A 22,553-nucleotide genomic window follows, 5' to 3' on the forward strand; every position below is an offset into this window, starting at 1 on the left:
TCGTGTCTACGTAGCGAATGCTTTTCTTTGAAATATTTAGAAACAAATTTGTATATTTTCAAAAGTAAGATAATAATTTTATGTGACTTATTTTTCATGAACAGAAAATAAATAATAATAAATTTGTATATTTTCAAAAGTAAGATAATAATTTTATGCGACTTATTCTTTGTGAACAGAAAATAAATAGTATACAAATTGGTGTTTGATCACTATGAATGTAAAGTTCATATACATTTAGTTATGGTGGGTTCAATCACATATTGTGTGATACTAATGCTTTATCATCATTTATGGTACATTATACACAGATTTACATAATCACATAACAATAGGAGTATGATTTTCCATTACATTGCCTTCAAATGAAGTCAAGTTTAAAGATGGATGCCTAATGCATGCCATATAGCTGTGTATTTCTTAGCTCCAAGAGTCTGCCCCATCTTTTAGCCATAGAAGCAGTGTTTTTAGCACCAATATCTGCCAAAATACCAAATATTAATTACTTAATTAGATAGCTATTTAAGCAACTCAATTACAATAACATATACTCGGCTCTAATTGATGAATTTTGTCAAAAGCACTCACATTGAACTGTAGGTTCAGAATTCTCACATGTTTCTGAACATGTATCCTACAAACAAAAAAAGCCAAAGTGTGAGTGAGTGAGTGAGTGTGTGTATATAGACAAAAATAACTGAGTCAATAATTAATCATTCTCTAGTACGAATGCTCTCATTTTTCTTTTTATACGGACATGCTTCTAAACCATAGAGTTTAAAAGAATTAGTATTTATTTCTCTTAAACCGCACGATTTTAAGAGCGCATCTACGTTAAAAAAATAAAATAAAAGTGACCGCACTTAAAAGTGATTTTATGTTCAATACTTTAACAGCGGTTGTAAGCCGGATTGTATCTTGTACGAGTGAATCAAGATCAGCTTGATATCCTGGTTTAACATATATTACCTGCACAAATACACACACATACACGTTGCATTAAAATTCGGTTTTAATTGATTTTTTTTTTTTTTTGACAGAGATTTTAATTGGAATTTTGAAATTGAAGAATAAATAGAGAAATTAAAAAGATTTTAGAAACTCACTGAAGGATCACCACCAATATCAGGCAGCTGAACGTTGCGATTCTCTCTGCTGGATAGTAGTACCCAAACATTAAATGTTGTATCAATCTGTTGCATCATGATATATATATATATATATTAAAATGTTTACTTATTTCTATTTCTTTTTTTTTTTTGTACATTTTTTTAGTGTATATTTGTTTTTGTATTGGAAGATTAAAATGCAGGATTAGCTAGCTAGGTTAATTAATAGGTAAAGATAAGATATACCTTTTTGCAATAAGGGGCAGAACAATAGCTACATTTTCGACTGAAGGATGTGATGATCCTTCCATCCACTGAAAACCCAAAGCTTGCATGCTATATTAAACAAATTAAAACAAATAAATAGAACTTTAGAGTAGTGTTGTATATATATATATATAATTGGGATGTACAGTTTATATCATGCAGAATGCCGCATGCCCGATGAACGGCAACAGAGGTTCAATTGTAAATATTATGCTTATTAGCTAAGTTGGTTTTAAAATTACAACAAAGTGTTTAGTAAACAATTAACTAATATGCATTAGTTCCTAAAATACTTAAGTGTCCCGCAGTGATAAATTTGGAACAAATGGAAGAAAAGAAAAGAAAAGGGCCAAATAATAATAGCCATACCTTTTGGATAGAAAGGTTGATAGAAACTTGAGCATCTTTGTTTTTGTGTTGATGAAGATGATCATCATCTTCAATCAAATCAGCCAATCTTAATTGTTTTAGAGAGACCACATATTCAGAGTTCCAATTCCCATGCCATCTTCCATCTGATGGTGACACTGTTATCAGAGGCCGCGGAATCTTTGAACTCTTTTTCACAATCTAAACACAATCAAAGAAGCATGCGAAAATGCAATATTAACCAAATTGTTGAATGTAATTAATTAAAGAGTTCATTTTATTTATTTCTTTATCCTCAAAGTTTTCTTGGCAGTATAGTATGGTATAGTAGAACAGTATAGTGTGTGTGTGTGTGTGTGTGTATGTATGCATGTATGTATATATACCTGCGGCTGTGAAGAGTCAATATTTTTCTTGAAAGAAGCAGCATAGATTTTGGAATTGTGATGAGGAACAAGCTTGAAGGATTTGGATTTGGATATGGAGATTGGTAGGTTACAAGTAGAGAATACTTTTGACATCATCAAATGGGTAGCTTTAGCTTCTGCTCCCATACCTCAAGTATGGACACTTACCCTATCTTCCTGAACAACTGGCACTTTTCTAGTCTTTTGAAGATTGTTTAGACACTTAAGAGATGTAGGTTAGGTACTGGCCATCCATTTCCCAGTAACAACAATTCTTCAACGAGGATAATCCCATCTTATAAATTTGAATCAATTAGATATAAAATGACTTCTTTACCCTCTATAATAAGTGTATAATATTTCAACCAAAAAGCCTCCCCCCCCCCCCCCCCCCCAAATATAAATGTCTCTATTTTGCATGTCCAAGCCTGTTTCATTAAATTCATGTCAATTTGTTTAAAAAGTGTTTGCATAAAATTTGTTGTGTGTAGTAGTATTTCTGAAAGTAAACAAATATTATTACCAATAAATTTGCTTTATAGATATAAGAAACTTACCTTTAAATCTAGCGCTTCTTATTTGCTTTGGAGGATTGAAACAGATGCCTGAATAGAAGATTATTAACTTTGTATTCATTCTAGTTTTTGTTGTTACATTTTATCAAAGCTGTACAAAAACTTTGAGATTTGACCACAAATCTCCACTCCATTGGTAAAGGAATGCAAAATTGTTGGAGGAAGGAGCCGGGCAAATAGTCCAAGATCAAATTAGAAACTAACATCTGTATCATCAAAAAATGTCTACTTCTTTCAGTGTATACATGCCAATCTGTTTTCACTTCGTATGTCTCTTCTCAGAATCACGAACAACGGGCAGATATCTGGAAACAGAATATGGGCAACCAAAAAAGCGTAAAATGTTCTGACAGTCTTTTTGATCAGCTCCATCGCCTCCTTGAGAATTTAAATGGCTTAAATAAGTTTTACCCTCATATATATAAAATAGCTGCTGCCACAGAAGTACACTCAACCCCAAATTCACAGAGATACTGGAAACGAAAAGATAAACAAGAAGAAGCCCTCTAGAAGACATAAGCAAGGCAGAGTTTAGCAAAGCAAAAATGATTTCCTTCACAAATCTCATAGCCAAATCAGTGCCAACCACATTTGCGGGGGCATGAGATCTAATTGATAATGGTGACCAGATGTGTAACCCAGCTGTCACAGACATAATTGCAACATATATTGTACTGACAACAGCTGAAATGAGGAATAGAATGAAGTATCTGTGATTTGCTGCACCAACACAGTTTCCAATCTGCATTACATAATCAACAGCAAATTCTTGTTGGAAAATGTATCTTGCCACCAAATTTATTGGAACTTACAGAAAGGAAAATGAAGAATACAACTTCATATGATTAAAATTGGGAGTATAAACTACCATATCTTGCCAACTAGCAATCTTTCAATTTCATCGAACAAACACATCCAAGTAGAAAAAATACGGAACTGCAACATGTCTAAACAGTTTCTCACCATGTAAGAGAGAAAGATAAATACGCCATTACACACCAATGGCTTTTGATTGTTCAAACTGATCTACAGTATAAGAAAGAAGCATCAAATCACTATTCCACACAAGGTCTTAGTTTCAATTGCCAAAATCCAAATTATTGAAGATTTTGGAAATTAGACGATTCTGACATCAAACTTTCCTACACATAATATTTATAACCAAGTTTTGAATGTAGTTTTAAACTAAATCAGGAAAAACTGGATTCTATAGCAAGAAGACATGGTAATTAGTCGCATAAATGTAATAATGTTAAATTATTCATTTACGCAATAACAGAGGCTAAAAGAAATCTCTTCCTTTCAAATTTAAATAATAATAATAATAATAAAGAAGAAGAAAGATATCTCTCCGAACTCCAATTTTTACCCTCAATTAGTGGGTCGAATTTGGTTGCAACAAAGAAATCAGAGCTTCAAATCTACATTGGAACATCGGAACTGTTAATGGGGTTCTTTTTGACTACTAAGGGTTCCAAGGTCCAACATTAACCCAAATTTCAGACAGAATGCACACACAGATAGGTTGAGGGGATTAGCTGGCATCATTAACAAAATTAATAAACGTATATGTAGCTTTTCAAATTGCATCAAAGAAGCTCAAAAGTTCCGATGCTTCACATTGCAAAACTTGACAAGTATCCACCTTTATAAGATAGACAACAACTTTGATCATCCAGATTCTTGAATTCCGCTTACTAGAAAAATAAGGAGAAAGAAAAAATTCAAAAGAAAGTAAAGTAGCTCTAGGCTAACACATAGAAGGCTTTAAGCTTGCATGAAGTTGTTGGACAGTCCTAAGATAAAACAGTTGAAAGCCCGAACATCTAAATATTATATTTATAATCAGAATTACTTTAGATAATCTGTGGTTCCAAGTTCCAATGCTTTTACAAAGAGTCCAAAATTCAGTGTCAAAATAAAACATATTTCCAAGCAAGATACCCTGAATAACATTTGCTGACATAATAAACAATTTAAAAATTTTGATGAGTACTTACAAAAGGGCAGTGATGGTCCATGTCCAGCACACACATCCCACATGAGCGGCAGTGATGAGTTCTTGGAGATTTCGGCTTTGAACAATAGTGACAAAAAGTATAGTTTTCAAGGTCACCTTTCCCCACAAGTGGATAGCTACCCCACAGAACAAGGGGCGATGCACCAGGACAGTGGAATGCTGCAAGGCAGAACATAGAAAGAGTAGATACAGACAGGCATATTGCTATGACCAAGTGAAAAATCCCACAAAAGTAGCTGACAGAGAAAACAACAGGATGCACTGCCCACACTCCACCACCTGCGGTTACACATAAAAGTTACTAATATTAGACAAATGAAATTAATACCAGTGAATATAATGAGTAAAACTGCTCTGCAACTAATCTTAGGAATATAAAATGCAGGATTGTGAATATACAAAATAAAATAAATTTTCCAAAACTCAACAGTTTGTAAAACTGAAAATGATTTGTGCAAAATAGCCTCCTTTAGAATCGGACAGCAAAAATTGATGGCGCAGGCTGGCACGGAAATTTTGAAGCATGGGCCAAACTAGGATCTTCTGCAGTCTTTCAACTTACATTGGTTATTCTACTTTCATTTCAAATCCTTGTTCATATTATTTGCATAAGATATTAAGAATACCAATGCCTTGTCTATACATATTTGTGTCAGTGCTAACCTAATAATGTCCACGACCCTAATAGGATTTTGCTATGAAGTAAAACAGAAAAGAGAACACATCACATAAATGTGCCAAAAAATTGTTTGTTGTGTGCATGAATGTGAGCGCATGCGTAGACACATATATGAAAGGTAGCAAACAGCTTTGCAAACTTTACAATAAAAGTGACGAAGTTACAGGGACATACATATCACAAAGCCCATAAATCCAAAGAGGACACAAACAAAGCATCGGTCACGCAAGCGTCTCCACTTAAACCACTTGCTTTCGTGTTTCTGTAAATTTAGACTTGTGATGGCTCCACACCAACCGCACTTGAAAGTAGGCGTGTAAGATGGAAGAACAAGATGCAGTCCACAACCCCAACATGTTGGCTCATTATCCTTATCGATCGTTGTCACATAGTGTTCCTACATGTGAAAAATTGTTCATATGTTAATTATGTTTTATCAACTCTGTTCTGTTTGTTACTAACAAAACCAGTACCAGCATTCTACATTGAGATCAAATCACATTCCCTATCAGTAATAACAATTAATTGTATGTTCCAGGGAAAACATCCATTTTTAGGCAGAATTAATTCAATAAAAACCAAATCATGGAAAATTAGTTCTTTCGTTGTAAACTTTTTATTTTCTATTTCACACTTTTTAACTTACTCATGTCTTCCAGAATTTGTGGCCTGTTAGAGGTAGCATTGCCATGCAAAAGGTATCAAATCAGAGCTTGGAGGATTATGTTTTATATCTATTTTTTCCAGAGGTATTTTTAACAAGTTTTTTTTACTATTCCTCAATGTAAAGTGTGCATATGCAGACTTGTATGTACAGCATTCACCTACTTAATTATCTTCTGAATGTTTAACACTTTGCCTTTTAGTAAAATCAAGGGCATCCCCTTATGGAAGTTTTCATACCAGCCATATCCTTGAAGCATTTTCTTTTCTATGCTCTATCAATTAAGGAAAGTCACTTTTTTCTTTTAAAGTTGTAATGAACTAAAAGTGCCCAAGAGGTTCCAACATAGCAGCTATCTTTTTCAAAAAATTCACACTGTCTCCATCTCCAAACAGGAATACCTACATTCTATTACTAAGCGGAGTTGATAGCATTCAGTTAACTTATGCACATTCTTTAGTACCTGATGTGCATAAATGCCACGGGATTTGCCAAAAAATGCAAATGGTGGTTTTATAAGCATGCTAACCTAGTTGAACCGTAACAGAATAAGAGCCAATATAACAGCCAAGAAACTTAAAACAAAACCACTGGATTTATATGCTCGTGGTTCGCTCTTAACAGATCTAACACCTGTACAACATATTCATTATCCAATGAACTGTCTCCATATGTATAATTCTTGAGCTCTTTCCTAATAAACTTAAGCTTTTGAAACTAATGGTGTTTCGCAAGGTAACAGAATCGTATGGAGCCGCAGCAAGAATCTAACTGATAAAAAGAAAGCAAATTAATAAATGAAGCAATGACTTTCATCAACCACTGCAGTAAAATTATAAATGAAGGAAAAAAAAAACCCTTTTATGCTTTCTCAAAATATTTCAAATTTAGCCTCAAAATACCAACATGAAGAAGAAACAGTAAAATCAAAATCAAATTCATCATAATACAGAGAATTTTAAAAAATAAAAATAAGCACAGAAAAAAGAAAAAGCAAGAAACTCACATTGGGAGAGACAGCCATGAGGAGCTATGGCGAACGGATTGAAGACTGAACCAGATGAGACAAGTCAACGGAGAACGAAACACAATTCGTTCTTCCTCTTGCTTTCGTTCTCAAAGGGGCCAAGCCAATTACGATACGAGCAGTGGCCAAAGCTCTGTTATGCCAAAATATATTTTTTTGAACAATTCCATTTGCGGCCAAGAATTTTAATCTTAATAAGCCGGGGGCCGGCCACAAAATTTTTTGACTATATTTATGTTTTTCTATTATTATCATTATTGTTGTTGTTTTTATAATTTTTTAATGAATTATTATAATTGTTGAAATTTATTACTAATTAAAATATAACCTCGAAGTCAAATGGTAATACCAATAAAAGGAAAAAAAGGAAATAAGGGCAACAGAGGCTTGGCCTCATAAAAAATAATCTTTTAGTTTATAATTAAAAAATTCAATAAAGTTTTAGCAGAAGGATAAATATGTCATTTAAAAGAGATAATGTTATTTTAGGTAACAATTTCAAAGAAAATACCCCTTAACTCACCCGCGGCAATGCCTTGGGCAAGAAACAACTAATTTCCTTTCCCTTTGAAGTTCCATGTATTTCTTAATTTATTACACTTTGGTTATATAATCATTTCATGATTTTTAAAGTGAATCACGTGTTTCTTCTTGCACTTCACCTAGAAAATGGACCCCGCGTCACTGTATTAAAAAGATGCATTTTAGTAATTTTAAGTTAACATTTTGTACAACATTGTACATGCCTTGTGCAGGTGGCACTGTAATTGCCGACTGGGGAATTCGTTGCATGTGCTTCATGCATGTGCGAACTATTCACCATCACCCAAATGGATCAGTGAAGGAATCATCAACTAAGAAGCTTAAAAAGTGCTGACTTGACTTCCTCATGACAAAAGAATAAGCCTAAAACTAATTTTACAAAACAAATTCCAAAATTTCATATGTGCAAGGGAGGGTGTGCGAACAAGGTGAATCGAGAAAAAAGTACTAAAATCTCGCCGCCCTCTCAAGTTCTCATTAGAGGATCTTCGAAACTCTATAACGCTAATCAATCGGATGGCCAATCTAAGTGTCCCATCCTATCTTCACCTGTAGTCCAAGCTCCTTGAGCAATCTCATGAAACAGCTGGTCCCAACCCCAGCCTGAGAACCCCAGGAAAAACCAGTAGTCCGCGATAGAATGATTGCCCGACTTCAGCTCTTCAATCTCATTAACTGTGGCTGATTGATCGAGGAAGTAAACACCTGGGACGATTTCTGGGTATTGACTTTTAGTAACTCGGCGAGTTAAACTGACAAGAGGCATTCTGTGTTTTATGAGTGGACCGCCAAACGAAAGAGGAGCCTCTTTTAGGAAATCCAGCCCTTTCTCAAGTTCCTGTAGAGAGTCCCATCCAATATGCTTGTTGAAAATCAGACCTTGAAATCCAACACTTTGATCTGCCTTCACAATGAGAATTTTTGAATTTTCAAATGGATGTACACCGAGAAGCTTATCAGTAGCGATAAGGATAGAACCAGCCACCACACTATGGGCTGTTTCATGCAAGCTTTTTGATGTGTGAGATTTAGTCCAACTATCTCTTTCGGCAGCTTTTGATGTCTCGCTCTTCAATATGACTTCATGCAAACCTTCCTCTGTGACAGAAGCTTCCTTGTTACCAATAGTTGGTGATGGATCCTCAAACAGGTTTTGATATCTGCCTTCTTTTTCGGGTAAAGTCCATATAATCCCTACCAAAACCAGAAAATTTAAAAAAATTAATAAAACCAACTCAAAACCAACCCTAGTTAAGCACCAAACAGAAGCTTTTTCTTTGTTTACTTATTTATTTTCAAAAGGCAAAAATTTAAGAAAACACTGAGATCCCTATATCCAAGCAATAATCCCCAAAGGATTTAGTTTGGTTGGTTAGCTTCTTGTCATGGAAAAGTCAGGGGATCAATAACAAAACAAGGCCCCATATCACAGTTTATCAAATGCACTGCAACTAGAGAATCCTTATACTATGCATCAATAATCTGCCATAATATGAAGAAAATATATTACCATTCTCATTCAACAGATCATGAGAATTGTTTCCATGATCAGCTATAAATTTGATAACATCAGCTACAGATATATCTCCTTTAAAAGAGATAGCATTTTTCCTCTCCGCTGGAAATAACACCAGAGCAGGATAGACTTCCCTCTGCACATTCCATGCATACAAAATAAATAAATAAAATAAGAGAACAGAGTTACACCAAATAATATTGCAAACTAAATGCAGAGAAAAAATTTGGCAAAATTGCACTGTCAGTTAAATTAAAGTTCAATTTAAGTCAAAAAAACTGTAAAGAGACTGAAGAATTCCATTTTTTATTAAATTTTATCAAATTCAGAACTTCTACAACTAAACTGGGCATGGTTATTTAATCCCTAAATGCTCTACTGGAGTTACAATTAAAACAACAGGGAAAAAAAATTAAAAATTAAAAAAATTTGAAAGAGCTTTTGGCATTAAATAAACACTTTTGACCACCAAACAGGCACTGAATGATTTACAAAGGCAAAGCTCCCTATTTATAGCAATCTAAAGTTTCCATGAGTGTGTCAGTGGTGAAAAAAAAAATTATGGGAGTTGCATCAAAGGCTTGTGATATTATTGGGCTTCAGGAACTCAGCAGTGGGATCTGCAACAAATTTTCACATACCAAAAGCCAAAAGGCAAAAAAGGTGAGATCAAGACCTTGATTTAAACAATTATATAGGCATCTGCTACTAAAATCTAGAAATAAGTTTATCAACATTTGTGAGCAGTCAACTGCTTCCAGATATTTCCTATTAACTGCTCATAGAGAGAACAATACTGTTGTTAACATATAATTGAACAAATCATTAAAAAAGTGTTGATTCATGATTCACAAAAGTACCTGAGTCATGGACTTTAGGATCAAACTGCAATCATTCAATGTGCAATCCATTAAGTAGATCCGAGGAAGTTTAAAATTAATATTCTTCAAATATTCTGTCACAAGCATTACCCTCTGTTATTCTTACATGCTTCAAGAAAACTATTTGGTAATTTAAAGATTCCACTAAAGAAAACTATCAACAAAAATTGGGAGATGAAAAAGAGAATCTAAAGGTAACGAATATCATATTTTTTGTCAACAAACAACATTACTATGTACATATATCATGGATACCTTTATTTAATTATCTTCAGTCAATATTGTCTGATTAGCTCAACAGAGTAATAGATGAAGAACAGTTTCATCTTTAAAAGCACATAAACAAATTAATCTCACATATTATCAAATATCATGCACCTCCAGAAATCAAGGCAATACCAAAAAAAAAAAAAAAAACATGTTTCATCTAAGACCTTCTTCAAATGACTCCCTCTCATATATGATGACAACTGATTGAAACAATAATCACTGCTTCCACTAATAGATAGAAGAGCCTATCTTCAATAAACTCTAATAAAGTCACTGCTTAACCTAAAAACTTAAACTTGTTGGTAAGCAATGCAACAATAGTGTTTAAGCACTAAACCATCTCATGCGAAAGGCTAGATTAATTCAAGAGGTTCTAGGTCATAATCGTAAGCTGGTTCATTTTTTTTTCCCTCATGGACAATATACAGGCTCGCTTAAGTGTATGTGCGTGCAAGACCTTAAGGTCAAATTTTTATAATACAATGGGGATATATGAATACAAAAAGTTGAGGTTGGCCCTGATACTAACTAAAGTTACTTGCTAGACCTAAATTCTTAAACTTATAAGTGATATTTCAAAAATAAAATTTAAACTCCAGCAAAATCAACCAGTTATTCAAATTCTGAAGGACAAAGCAGAAATGGCACATAAAAGTAGGAGAATTTTGAGATCACCCAAACAGAGAATTACATTCCTAACGTCAAATTAATGATTTGAATAAAACCTTTCCTGGTTCTGAAAAAAATACAGGAAAGGAGAAAGAAATAACAATATTTCTGCTAAGTGGTCTGAACTTGATACCAGCAAAAGCTTCAAGCGTCAGTAAAAGAGTAGAAACCAGTAGAAACAAATAGAAGGCAGTTGAAATGACGCACTCAACAAATATCAAAATACAGAAAAGAATCAGAAGAGGCATGTTTCAAATGAGTTGATATAGGACAGTATACACAAATAAAACAGAAGAAAGAATAGAGCAAGAAAGACAGCAGAAAAGAATCAGGAAGGGGACATATGCAGAGAGAACTGCGGAAGAGTCTCAATTTTCGTTTTTCTATAATAAATCTAAGTTAAAAAAGAAACTGAAAGCCCTATTTACCACATATTAACCACATACGTGGTAGGAATTCATCCCCCACATTAGTTTTGTCATCACAATTTTGTGGGAAAAAAGACAAATTGGAAAGCATTTACTTATTGCTTCTTCTGAAGATAAACTTACAAACTGATGTAGTTTGAGATGCATTTACTTGGAAAGCCAGGTTTGACATTAAAGAACTAATGGCAAGAAAGTTGGAAATGCTTAACCATATACTTACCACCATTTAAATCCCTTTGCCCATTTTTATATCCGTTCTTCAAACTTTTCATGTAGCCTTTTACTGCTCGAAATACTTCACGAACAACCAGTTCCATTCTCTGGCAAAACCCACACCAACTACTACTAAAAAGGACCACCACATCCTCATTCCAAGCAGAGAAAGCATTTTCATTATCAGATTGATTTAGACCAACAAGATCAGAAAAAGAATGAACTGTAACTCGAGGAATAGAGTCCACCTCATGGAAATCCATATTAACAAATGGTGGATGAGTGGCCTCCCTAGAGATTTGAAGAATGGACTCGGAGCGTTGATATGGAAGAAGAGTTCCATTAAGAAATCCATGAAGAAAATCAGCCATTGAAGAATAGTTGAATGTTGCCTCTTTAGAAGCAACATAATGTTGGTTTGAGATGGGATCAACTATTGCCAAGGATGGAATAGTTGAGCCACCAGTCAACGCTCCAAGTAACCGGTAGTTACCATCATTAAAGAAAAAGGAACCCCTAAAACCTTGAAACTCAAGCTGAGGATCTCCTGACATGCTTATCTGCGAAGAACTTTTCTCTCCCACTTTCACATCCTTAGCAGTAGTAAGATCATGACCCAGGTAATATTGATCAGATGCTTCAGGTATCAACTGTTCTTTTGTATCAACAGAAACTTTTTGATACTGTTCTTTTGTATCAACAGAAACTTTCTGTTCATCATCATGATGAGGAGACATATCTGAGCTTTTGGAATTTTCCTTGCGCTCCACAGCAGGTATACTTGCCCCATGAGGCGACTGATCTTTGTCTAAATCAACATTTACTGTGATAAGGCCTTCCTCAGATGGCGTTGTTGAGACTTGATTAGGCTGAAATTCAGTTTGCGAGGTTAATGGTTCATCTGCTATTTTGATGTCAATATCATCAGACAAAAGTCGGAAACCTACCTCTTTTGCAACTGAGCTTAACTTAGCTCCCTTCCTTTTCTGAAGCAGGTATTCCAAGATCTCCTGCAAGGAATTGCCTTGCGAATCTGTAGCTATGCTATCTAAACTAACATGTTTTCCCTCATCCAAAACCATGATAGACAACTTATCATGAAACTTTAACTTCTGAGCACGTGGAGATAGCTTCAATCTGGGATGTCCAGATGTACTCAAAACTTGGTTAGCTTGAACTGAGGGTCTGCCAGGATGGTCCTTTGTCTCCTGACCGATTTGATGAGGAATCAGATATTGTTGCGCAAGTACTCTAAAATTATCCAGAGTTTCCTTACTTTTTCTTCTAGTTTCAGAAGAAGATGATGATCTATCTACGAACAAAAGTATTGATGGCTTTTTTGCAGGTAAAACGGTGTCAAGATCTTGGCCATCACCATCTAGCTTCATGAGGAGAAAGAGATATATACCAATTATTTATGTAGAATATTCGAAATATAATGGAACATACAGCAATAATAAATAATCACAGGTAAAGAGAAACCATAAGATAGTAAGAGAAGTAACTAACGGCTCAATGGTTGTAAATGAGTTCAGAGTGATGTGGACACATAAATCATCAAGGACAAATAATATTTTTATAAAAGGATGAGCATGCAATATCATAAAAGAAAAGAAAAGAAAAGAAAAAGCTCAAGCAAAATATTTATTAAAGAATAAGAAAAGAATCAAAAGGGAAGGCAGAGGTGCACATTTCCAGGTTATCAACGGCATATCTATCTTGACTAAAAAATGTTCCAAAATCTTGCCATCTGTAAAGACAATGCTCAGCATAACTATAACTACATCCACTTGGGACAAACTGCTATTTTAAAGAGTGCGTGTTTGTATCCAAGCAAATCCACAAAAATAGAAAAGAGAAAAATGAAATAATGTATCAGAAAAAGAAAAAGATTGGACAATTGACACAGAGAACATGCAAAATTTACCCAACAAAAGAACATCAGAGACCATCACTAATGCCTATCTTAATGAAAAAAGCAGCTTTCTGATCCCACCAAACATTTAAACATGTTGAAGGAATTCAGGGAAGCGATGAAGATCCTGTACATGGAAAATCAGGGATTACTGAACCCCAATATATACACGTATTTCTTGTGGGAAGAAAGTGGCAGCTCACAAGCAAACAACTTGGATGAATGCTGAAATTTTATTAGATGAATGACTATGATTGTGACTGTCAAGTAATACTTAGCCAACCTAACTCTTAATACTCCCAACTAATATTTGTGAACTTCACTGAATATATATATCATAAAATTCAACCATGAAGGAGTTTGTGCACAATTACAAAATGATCTCAAACGAACCAAAACAATAAAAGAAGTACATTTGTAAAACATATAGTTTCATATATGATCTTTTGTTTCTTAGCAAAAATAAACAAATAAAGGACAAAACATTTAAACCTACCTCAGAAACAATTCCGTTGTCCATTTGCAAAACACTCTTGAGGTCATTCCCTTCTTTAAGGATCTTAGAACAACTAGGACACCCAGCAAACTTAAGCATTGCCAACCATGACTCGGAATCTTCAACACCAAGGTACTGAAGTAATGATCTATTGGAAACCAAACCAAAACTATGCCTCTCAGGAGGCAGGAAGAACTCTCTTGCAGCATTCACAAACTTCGAGAAGAATAACTCAAAACGCTCAAGCTCTTCAAAGTTACAAGACAATCCAATGCCAGTAGCAGCCTTCTCAGTCTCGTGAGTATCATTTGCATTTACTAAGTTGAACTGATCAATCCAAGGGATTCCACTAAACCCACTCTCAATACCACACTTCATCTCTCCATTCTCCTGCATTCAAACAAAAAGCAAAGTACATTAACTTATACTCTCAACAAGTTCTTCATTGCAAATTCACACAATTAATTTCAACTTATGAAGTAAGAAACTACCAGCCACCTTCTTGTGATCCTGCCTTCCAGATACTTGCCCTCTATCTTTCCCTTTATCAAAACCTAGTCCAAAATGATTCCCTACAAATATGTTCCGATCAGTACCACTGACGAACAGATAAAGCACTTAATCACACAACAACAAACGAAAACTTTCAGAGTTCACAAAAAAACTGTTTTGAACACCACAGACCAAACATTCCTTAATATACAAAAAGCTTAAACAATTGTTTCAGTCACCAACAGATTAAAAACAAAACTCCAACAGATAGAACTATGAATAAATAAAGTCATAAGAGGATAACCTTGTAAGTTAATTCCATTGTCAGTGCCATTGTTCTTCCCTTTAGCCAACAATTTACGAGTCCATCCACAAAACTCAAAAAGAATCAAAGCCTTATCAGTTGATTCAGTAAAATCTTTCAATTCCTCCGGAGAATTTAGCTCGTTAAGTGGAAGTTCATCAGGCGAAACTGACAAATAAGGATTAACAGAATACAAAATATTTCGCGCATGAAGTTTCCCCCGATACTTGTAAGCTACAGAATGATGATAATACACAATCGTCACTCCCTCCCCATCGGCGCCGATAGCGCCAGCCAACAATTTATCAGTGTTCCGATAAACAATCATCAACTTGAGCGAGCTGAACTCGTCTTGCCTGTCGGTAACCAAACGGCTCAATTCCTTCATCAACGATCGGGATTCGCCGGACCCTGTGGGATTTTTAAAATATCAGATTTTGAACATAAAATGTGTAAGTATAAATGAGAAATGACGGAATTTGATGATCATTTATGTATGTTTATGTTTATATATATAGGGAGAAAGAGAGGGAGACACGTACAAGGAACGGTGACTATAAGGAGGATGTGAGGGTGGAGTTGGATCTGCGAAGAGAAGTTGTGCTTTGAAAGGATCTGCCATTCTCCGACGCCGTTTTCTTCTTCTTCACAGTCAGTGATTGAAGATGATAGGCCGAAAATCAAAGCCACAAGCAGAAGATTTATCGTCGTTAGCTTCATAATTCTCTATGAGCCAACACTTGCACTTCCCTATGTTATAACAACACTAGTCAGGCAGCCGTTATCATTCGGTTCGGTTCGCACGGAGTGGGACTTCCGATTGAACCGTTGAAGTTGGCTTTGAACCTCCTCTTCCTTTTCTTTTTTTTCTTTTTTTTTTTTTACTACATACAAAAATTTATTTATTTCATGTCAGCGATTTTATTTCAAATGACATGGATTTTATTTCGATTGGATAAAGAGATAATACAAATAATTCACTTTAATCTTATAAAAATTTATCAACCACTTAATGAATAACACATCATATAAAATAATAAAATCATAAGATTTTAGATTTTTTTAACACTATTAAAATTTTAAAATATTAAGCAAAAATTAAAAATTGAGAAAAATACTAATAACCATTATTATTTTACATTTTGCTTATACAAAAGTAAATTATCTAATATTTCTCTCTATCTCATCAAAGAGCTGTAAGTCCAATTGAAGTTTACTTAATGAATCATTCAACTTCCTTCTTAAGTTGCTTGATCCTCTCCCACAAAAGTCAGGGATCCAAGGTTTGATTTCTTCGTCAAGATTCAGGGTTTACTTTATTTATCATCTTTTTTTTATATGTTTATATTATTTTTACTTATTTCTTTAAATTCTTACTGTTTGATGGGCAAAACTATGTTGTAATAGTAGTACGGTACCACTATTGTAATCAGCCATTAGATTTATAATTGTATAATTACATTAGTAAGATTCAATGGCTGAAAGCAACGGTGGTACCGTACCACTATTGCAACATAGTTGGACCCCTGTTTGATAAGAAATCTTTTGTTACGAACTTTTAATTTATAATTTTAGGCATAATTTCTTATGTGTTAAATTATGATTGCATTATTAATTTTTTAATTAAAATTATTATTTTTTAGGTATAAGTTCATTTTTTATATAACATTGAATCAGACTGTGTAATATATGATTTTTATATTTTCGTTAGTTTAATATTTGAATAGCATTTATTTTACTTTTACTATAGTGATTTTTTTTATATACAACGATTCTCAAATCCAAATCTTGATTCCACCCCTAATCACATGTCATATCATTTAGTATGAAATTTAAAATACAAAAATATGAGATAACCATCATTTCTCATAATTTTTTAACTAAATTAGGGATGGCAATGGGGAGGGGAGGGGAGGGGACCAATCTCCCCATACCCATCCCCGATGTTTTGCATATGTCCCCGTCCCCTCCCCGTCCCCGTCAAAATTGCTTGAGAGAATCCCCATCCCCTCCCCGAATAATAACAGGGGATCCCCGAGGGTCCCCGGTCCCCGAATAATTAATAGTCTAATACATTTTTTATTTTCGATTTTAAATTAATCATATTAAAATAAACTCATACCGCTATTGTAAGCTCGTAACCAACTTTGACAGCACATTAAGGCCTCCAATGTGCTTGGATGAAGTTTGTTATGGTATGAGCTCACAACTCTACCACTAGTGTTAAAAGCTGATTCAGAAGCAACTGTTGTAATTGGAATTGCCAAAATATCTCTAGCAATTCGAGCTAATGTAGGATACCTATTAGCATTTGTCTTCCACCAACTCAAAATATTAAAATCTTCCATCCGAGATATAACTTTCTCATCCAAATATGAATCTAATTCATCTGCAACAACTGCACAATCTCCATTGTTTACATAATCATTAAAACCTGTCATCCATTTGGTTGCTTTCTTATAAGAATCCCCTGTAGATCTAGTAGAAGAACTACTACCAGTATAATCAAAGCAATAAACAGTTGGTGAAAACTTCAATTAATACTCTTCAACTAATTCCCGGCAAAGGGTGACCACTTTCCCAACATACAACTATTTTGATATTTATTATTTTTAACAATATTTATAATTTTGTTATTTATTTATTAGTAATTTTAAAAATAAAAATAAAATTAAAAATTAAAATGGGGAAATGGGTAGGGGATGAGGATTCCACCTCATCCCCGTCCCCTCCCCGAATAAAAAGTTGGGTAAAAAATTTTCCCCGTCCCCTCCCCGAAAAAAAAATTGGGTATAAAATTATCCCCGTACCCTCCCCGAATGGGGAAAATCCCCGAGGGTACCCATCCCTGTGGGGATTTTTGCCATCCCTAAACTAAATGTTTGTTTTGATTAAAATATCACTGACGTGATACAATTATTTAAATGAATAAAATTCCATCAGATTATTTAAGAATAAAAAATTTTAAATTACAATTTTATACTAACTCCAAAAAGCCTTAACGATTAGCTATTGATAATTATTATTATGATATGGTGGTAATTCCAGTTGACATCGTGCCTGGGGCCGCCACTGCTATGCCTTGTTTCGGGAATTAGATTATTTATTTCAATTTTATTTTCTAGGAACTTCGTAGAACACTAATACATTATTAGGTATGTTCGCAGTTTATATAAATCTATTAATTATTTTGTTTTTATGATCTACCGTTTGAGATCTCAAAAAGATAAGTCACCTCTAAGATGACTAAAAAATCTAATTTGTTACCAAAATTGATTGCTACACACACACACACATATACACTGAAAATTAGTGTCTAATTGCACCAATTTTCTTTTAGAGTTTAATAGTGATACAATGATTTATTTAAATAATTTTATTTGACTAATTACTCGAATTTAAATCATGGGTCAAAAAATAAAATTAATCTTTAACTACACACTACTTTTAAAAATATATATATATATATATACTATGAAATAATGTTGCTTGAACATTATTTTTCAAGTCAAAATTGAATATTAGTTGTTAAATAAAAATAAATAAATAACAACGTTTAACTAAATATAAAAGTGAGGCAATTACATAAATATATTACCAAATAAAACGTATTTATTTATTTAGCAAATTTTTGGATTAGAGTCTCATAATCTTAATTTAGCGAATAATTTATGAAATTATTATTATTATTTTCGGAAAAAGACATGCTTATATCGTACTACACTTTGTTCCCGCACAAATTTGATGATGTCGGCGGTGACCCGGTACTTAATAAACCAATAAAAATGAAAGCGATGAACACCACGTCATCATATGAACACGTGGCAGAATCTTAAGAAACATAACACCAGACAGCATCTATTTCGACGAACACATCATAATTCTCTCTCGACTTTTCCTCTTTATACATATATAAACCCTAATATCTTCCTTCGGTCGTCTCTCACCTGGAAGAGGAAACTCTCATTGATTCTTTGATTTCGAAGAGTAATTGTTGCGAATTTCGTGCGAGATGGCGGCGGCGACGGCTATGCGGAGGAGAGGAGGGGGCGGCGGAATGGATGACGACAAGATGGTGTTCGAAACAACGGAAGGAGTGGAGGCAATCACGAGCTTCGACGCAATGGGAATAAAAGACGATCTGTTGCGTGGAATTTATCAGTACGGATTCGAGAAGCCATCGGCCATACAACAGAGGGCCGTTATGCCGATTATAAAGGGCCGTGATGTAATTGCACAGGCCCAGTCTGGTACTGGCAAGACCTCTATGATTGCCCTAACTGTTTGCCAGACGGTCGATACTTCTAGCAGAGAGTAAGTTCTCAAAACCCTATTTTTGATTTTTTAATAGCAATTGAAAGCAATTTAATATTTGTTTGTATGAAAAATATATAGGGTGCAGGCGTTGATTTTGTCACCTACGAGGGAGCTGGCGACGCAGACAGAGAAAGTGATTTTGGCAATTGGTGATTTTATTAACATACAAGCACATGCGTGTGTTGGAGGCAAAAGTGTCGGGGAAGATATTAGGAAGTTAGAGCATGGAGTTCATGTGGTGTCTGGAACTCCGGGTAGAGTCTGTGATATGATTAAGAGGAAAACTTTGCGTACTAGAGCTATTAAATTATTGGTGCTTGTAAGTTCAATCATTCTTTTTGAAGTGTTTCTATTGTGGGGGTGTTGTTATCTGCGGGTATTTATTCTAATGTTTGAGATTGTTTGTTTAGGATGAGTCTGATGAGATGCTGAGCAGAGGGTTCAAGGATCAAATTTATGATGTGTACCGTTATCTTCCACCGGATCTTCAGGTTTGTTGTCCCGGTTCGTGTTTTTTGTTTGACTGACTGGACTACATGTAATATCTTTCTTTTTTAGTTGTATGTGTAGATATGTGAGTTTGCCAGCCAGTTGGTCAATATGATGTTTTTGTTCATCAATTGGTCCTATTTCTGACATAATGCAAGGAGAAAATGTAAAGAAAAAGAAAAAAAAAACATGTTGAACATGCATTGTACTTTCTTGACACCGGTGGAACTCTACTGATTACATCCTTCCGCTCCTGATGACTTATTTTCATCTTTAAACATAGCTGTTAGCACTGGGTTAAACGCTCAGGTGTGACAAACTACATCGATGGGCACCTTAATCTTCAATTTTTTATTTGTAGGTTGTTTTGATATCTGCCACCCTTCCTCACGAAATATTGGAGATGACGACCAAATTCATGACAGATCCTGTAAAGATTCTTGTGAAGCGTGATGAGTTGACTTTGGAGGTAAATAAATTTGGTACTTCAATATCTGCTACCTTTGACAGCAGATCCGTACACAGAGGACAGTTTCTCAGTTGTAAATGTACTGCAGGGAATCAAGCAATTTTTTGTTGCAGTGGAAAGAGAGGAGTGGAAGTTTGATACACTCTGTGATCTTTATGATACCCTTACGATTACACAAGCTGTTATTTTCTGCAACACGAAGCGTAAGGTATTATTGCTAGTGCTTCAGTTTCCATGAAATTTTGTATGATAATAATGTACCTATTTCAATAGAACTCCAATCCTTTCAATATCTAAGTTTCACTTGGAATTAGACTGAATCTATAACTTTATATGTATTATAGTTCGCAAAAAGAGCTGGATTTTTTCTGTTCTCATCCTCTTCATTGGATTTCAGATATATTATAGCGTCTTTTACTTTTGGATCAGGTGGATTGGCTAACAGAGAAGATGCGCGGCTATAACTTTACTGTCTCATCAATGCATGGAGACATGCCTCAGAAGGAAAGAGATGCAATTATGGGAGAATTTCGGTCTGGGACAACCCGTGTGCTCATCACAACTGATGTTTGGGCACGAGGACTTGATGTTCAGCAGGCAATTCTTTTCTTCTTCCTTTTTTTATTTTGTAATGTATTTTGAAATGCTGAATTTAATCTATGGTAATAAAATGCAAATTGCTGTTGCTGTTAACTTTATACTAAAATTATTTTATGTGGTAGTGAACTGCGGTTATTTGTTGCTGTTCTTCAAGCCTGAGGGTTAAATATTGAAAAGATGCGACAGCGATGCTGTTGAATGTCATTACTACACAAGTTAAATGATGGTTTGTCAGTTGTTAAGAGATAACTCTATAGGTAGGTCATGTGGTTGGGATGGTATGCATGATGGTTTAGTGTTTTTCGTGCTGATCTGAGTTGTTGTTTAAGTGCATTCTTTTTGGAGGACCAAAAAGAGAAAATCATATAAAGCACTAAATGTTAGGTCAACGACTGACTTTTTGGGAAGTAAGCAAATGACATCTATCATATACAGTGAATTCTGGTTTGGTCTAAACTTTAGATGTAGTTTCATCTATCCAGGTACGCATGACATGCACAAAAGAATTAGAAAAGAAAAGAAAGGAAAAAGAAGAAAGTTCGTTAACTTAGAGCTGCCAATGTGACAACTTTAATTGGAACTTGTTTGTGGGTTGTGCTGTGTCTGTGTTTCTACAAAGTTTGTAAATTCAGAAGAATTATTTGTGATATTTGTTTGTTTCCAGTTCTAACTTAATTTGCTCTTCAGGTTTCTTTGGTGATAAATTATGACCTTCCTAACAATCGTGAGCTTTATATTCACCGGATTGGTCGTTCTGGACGTTTTGGACGCAAGGTACTCTTCTTCTTTTTTTTTTTTAAAAAAAAAAAAATTATAGTAATTGACATTGGAATTACTCAACTCTGTAATGTGTGCTAGTTTTTATACAACACTGTTATATAGCTTTTGGTCTTCATCTGGGTTTTTGTTTTTACTGTGGGGTAGGTGGTCTGCTTTTGTTCTTTCTTATCAGGCTATAGTGTACGATTTTTCTTGCCTAAAAAAATTGCATGTAATAAAAATTTTAAGCATTAGCATTCTTGAAATCCTTTGTTTGAGCAAAAATTGGTATTTTAAGAAGCTTGATGATACAATTGAGGGAAACTTGAGATATAATTAAATTTGTTCATTTCACGGATGCCCACTGTTGTTTTTTTTTTCCCCCCAATGAAAAGATTCAAAGAAAAGGTCTCTCTACATGGTAGATTTATCATCATATGCACTAGTTTTATGAGTTTAGAATGCACTACTTTTTGTCTCCTTATTTGGTGATTATGTTGTATTGTCTGGATGAATCTTGTGTTGTTGACATTGGATTTTTCTTTTTAATTGTTTGCAGGGTGTAGCAATAAATTTTGTCAAAAACGATGATATCAAGATTCTTAGAGATATCGAGCAATATTACAGTACCCAGATTGATGAAATGCCAATGAATGTTGCTGATCTGATATAAGAGATGTTTGTGATCTCGTCTGCCAGAGTGGAGGTTATGGGATTGATCAATGAAAGGTTGAAGACAATTGTGTGATTGACAGTTTCTGCAAGTGTGACATTGTCTTTGTTTTTGTGAGGAGTTTGTATAATACAGGATGTTCTCATATTTTCTGTATGGTATTGATGACAAGAAAAGAGAAGAGAGTAGGCATTAACATTTGTGATAAGATTCTAGTGATTGCCTTTTGCACCTTGACCTGATTTTAAGGGTGGCGATTTGTTCACTGTTGAATTCAAGTTATTTTAACCCTTTTTGAAAGATTGTAAACACTCTGGAATATTGCTCTTTCTCATTTCTCTCTTCTTCAGTTTTGTCTCGCTTGTATAGGTAAGCTGTGCGTGCACCTTCATTATTTTGTGT

The 22,553-nt window shown here is 34.5% G+C and overlaps 4 protein-coding genes across 7 annotated transcripts; 1 reads left to right on the plus strand and 3 right to left on the minus strand.

Moving 5' to 3' along the window:
• Window positions 1–187: 187 nt before the first annotated feature.
• Window positions 188–2,440, minus strand: LOC102620378 (large ribosomal RNA subunit accumulation protein YCED homolog 2, chloroplastic). Its single transcript, XM_006484596.4, has 7 exons — window positions 2,132–2,440; window positions 1,746–1,946; window positions 1,356–1,445; window positions 1,107–1,193; window positions 889–969; window positions 589–634; window positions 188–480 (listed from the first exon to the last, which is right to left on the minus strand). Exons 1-7 carry the CDS (start codon window positions 2,297–2,299, stop codon window positions 392–394), a joined length of 762 nt encoding a protein of 253 aa, XP_006484659.1. The 5' UTR covers window positions 2,300–2,440; the 3' UTR covers window positions 188–391.
• Window positions 2,441–2,758: 318 nt separating this feature from the next.
• LOC102621031 (protein S-acyltransferase 11) lies at window positions 2,759–7,337 on the minus strand. Its single transcript, XM_006484599.4, has 4 exons — window positions 7,097–7,337; window positions 5,601–5,823; window positions 4,728–5,026; window positions 2,759–3,469 (listed from the first exon to the last, which is right to left on the minus strand). Exons 1-4 carry the CDS (start codon window positions 7,112–7,114, stop codon window positions 2,987–2,989), a joined length of 1,023 nt encoding a protein of 340 aa, XP_006484662.1. The 5' UTR covers window positions 7,115–7,337; the 3' UTR covers window positions 2,759–2,986.
• A 615-nt stretch (window positions 7,338–7,952) lies between these two features.
• On the minus strand, window positions 7,953–15,729 carry LOC102621303 (uncharacterized). Of its 4 annotated transcripts, XM_006484601.4 has the most exons (9): window positions 15,387–15,728; window positions 14,845–15,255; window positions 14,547–14,620; window positions 14,049–14,438; window positions 12,585–13,019; window positions 11,645–12,506; window positions 10,037–10,131; window positions 9,171–9,312; window positions 7,953–8,854 (listed from the first exon to the last, which is right to left on the minus strand). In XM_006484601.4, exons 1-9 carry the CDS (start codon window positions 15,562–15,564, stop codon window positions 8,169–8,171), a joined length of 3,273 nt encoding a protein of 1,090 aa, XP_006484664.1. In that variant the 5' UTR covers window positions 15,565–15,728; the 3' UTR covers window positions 7,953–8,168. The 4 variants fall into 4 exon arrangements, with proteins under 4 accessions (XP_006484664.1, XP_006484663.1, XP_006484665.1 ...); XM_006484600.4 differs by having other exon boundaries at window positions 11,645–13,019; XM_006484602.3 differs by lacking the exon at window positions 15,387–15,728 and having other exon boundaries at window positions 11,645–13,019; window positions 14,540–14,620; window positions 14,845–14,911.
• Window positions 15,730–18,747: 3,018 nt separating this feature from the next.
• On the plus strand, window positions 18,748–22,462 carry LOC102621986 (eukaryotic initiation factor 4A-3). The gene is made up of 8 exons (XM_006484603.3): window positions 18,748–19,158; window positions 19,240–19,480; window positions 19,572–19,652; window positions 20,012–20,119; window positions 20,208–20,327; window positions 20,549–20,716; window positions 21,407–21,493; window positions 22,038–22,462. Exons 1-8 carry the CDS (start codon window positions 18,857–18,859, stop codon window positions 22,149–22,151), a joined length of 1,221 nt encoding a protein of 406 aa, XP_006484666.1. The 5' UTR covers window positions 18,748–18,856; the 3' UTR covers window positions 22,152–22,462.
• The last annotated feature ends 91 nt before the right edge of the window (window positions 22,463–22,553 follow it).

This window comes from Citrus sinensis, chromosome 4 (assembly GCF_022201045.2).
Source record: "Citrus sinensis cultivar Valencia sweet orange chromosome 4, DVS_A1.0, whole genome shotgun sequence".
Taxonomy (NCBI): Eukaryota; Viridiplantae; Streptophyta; class Magnoliopsida; order Sapindales; family Rutaceae; genus Citrus; species Citrus sinensis.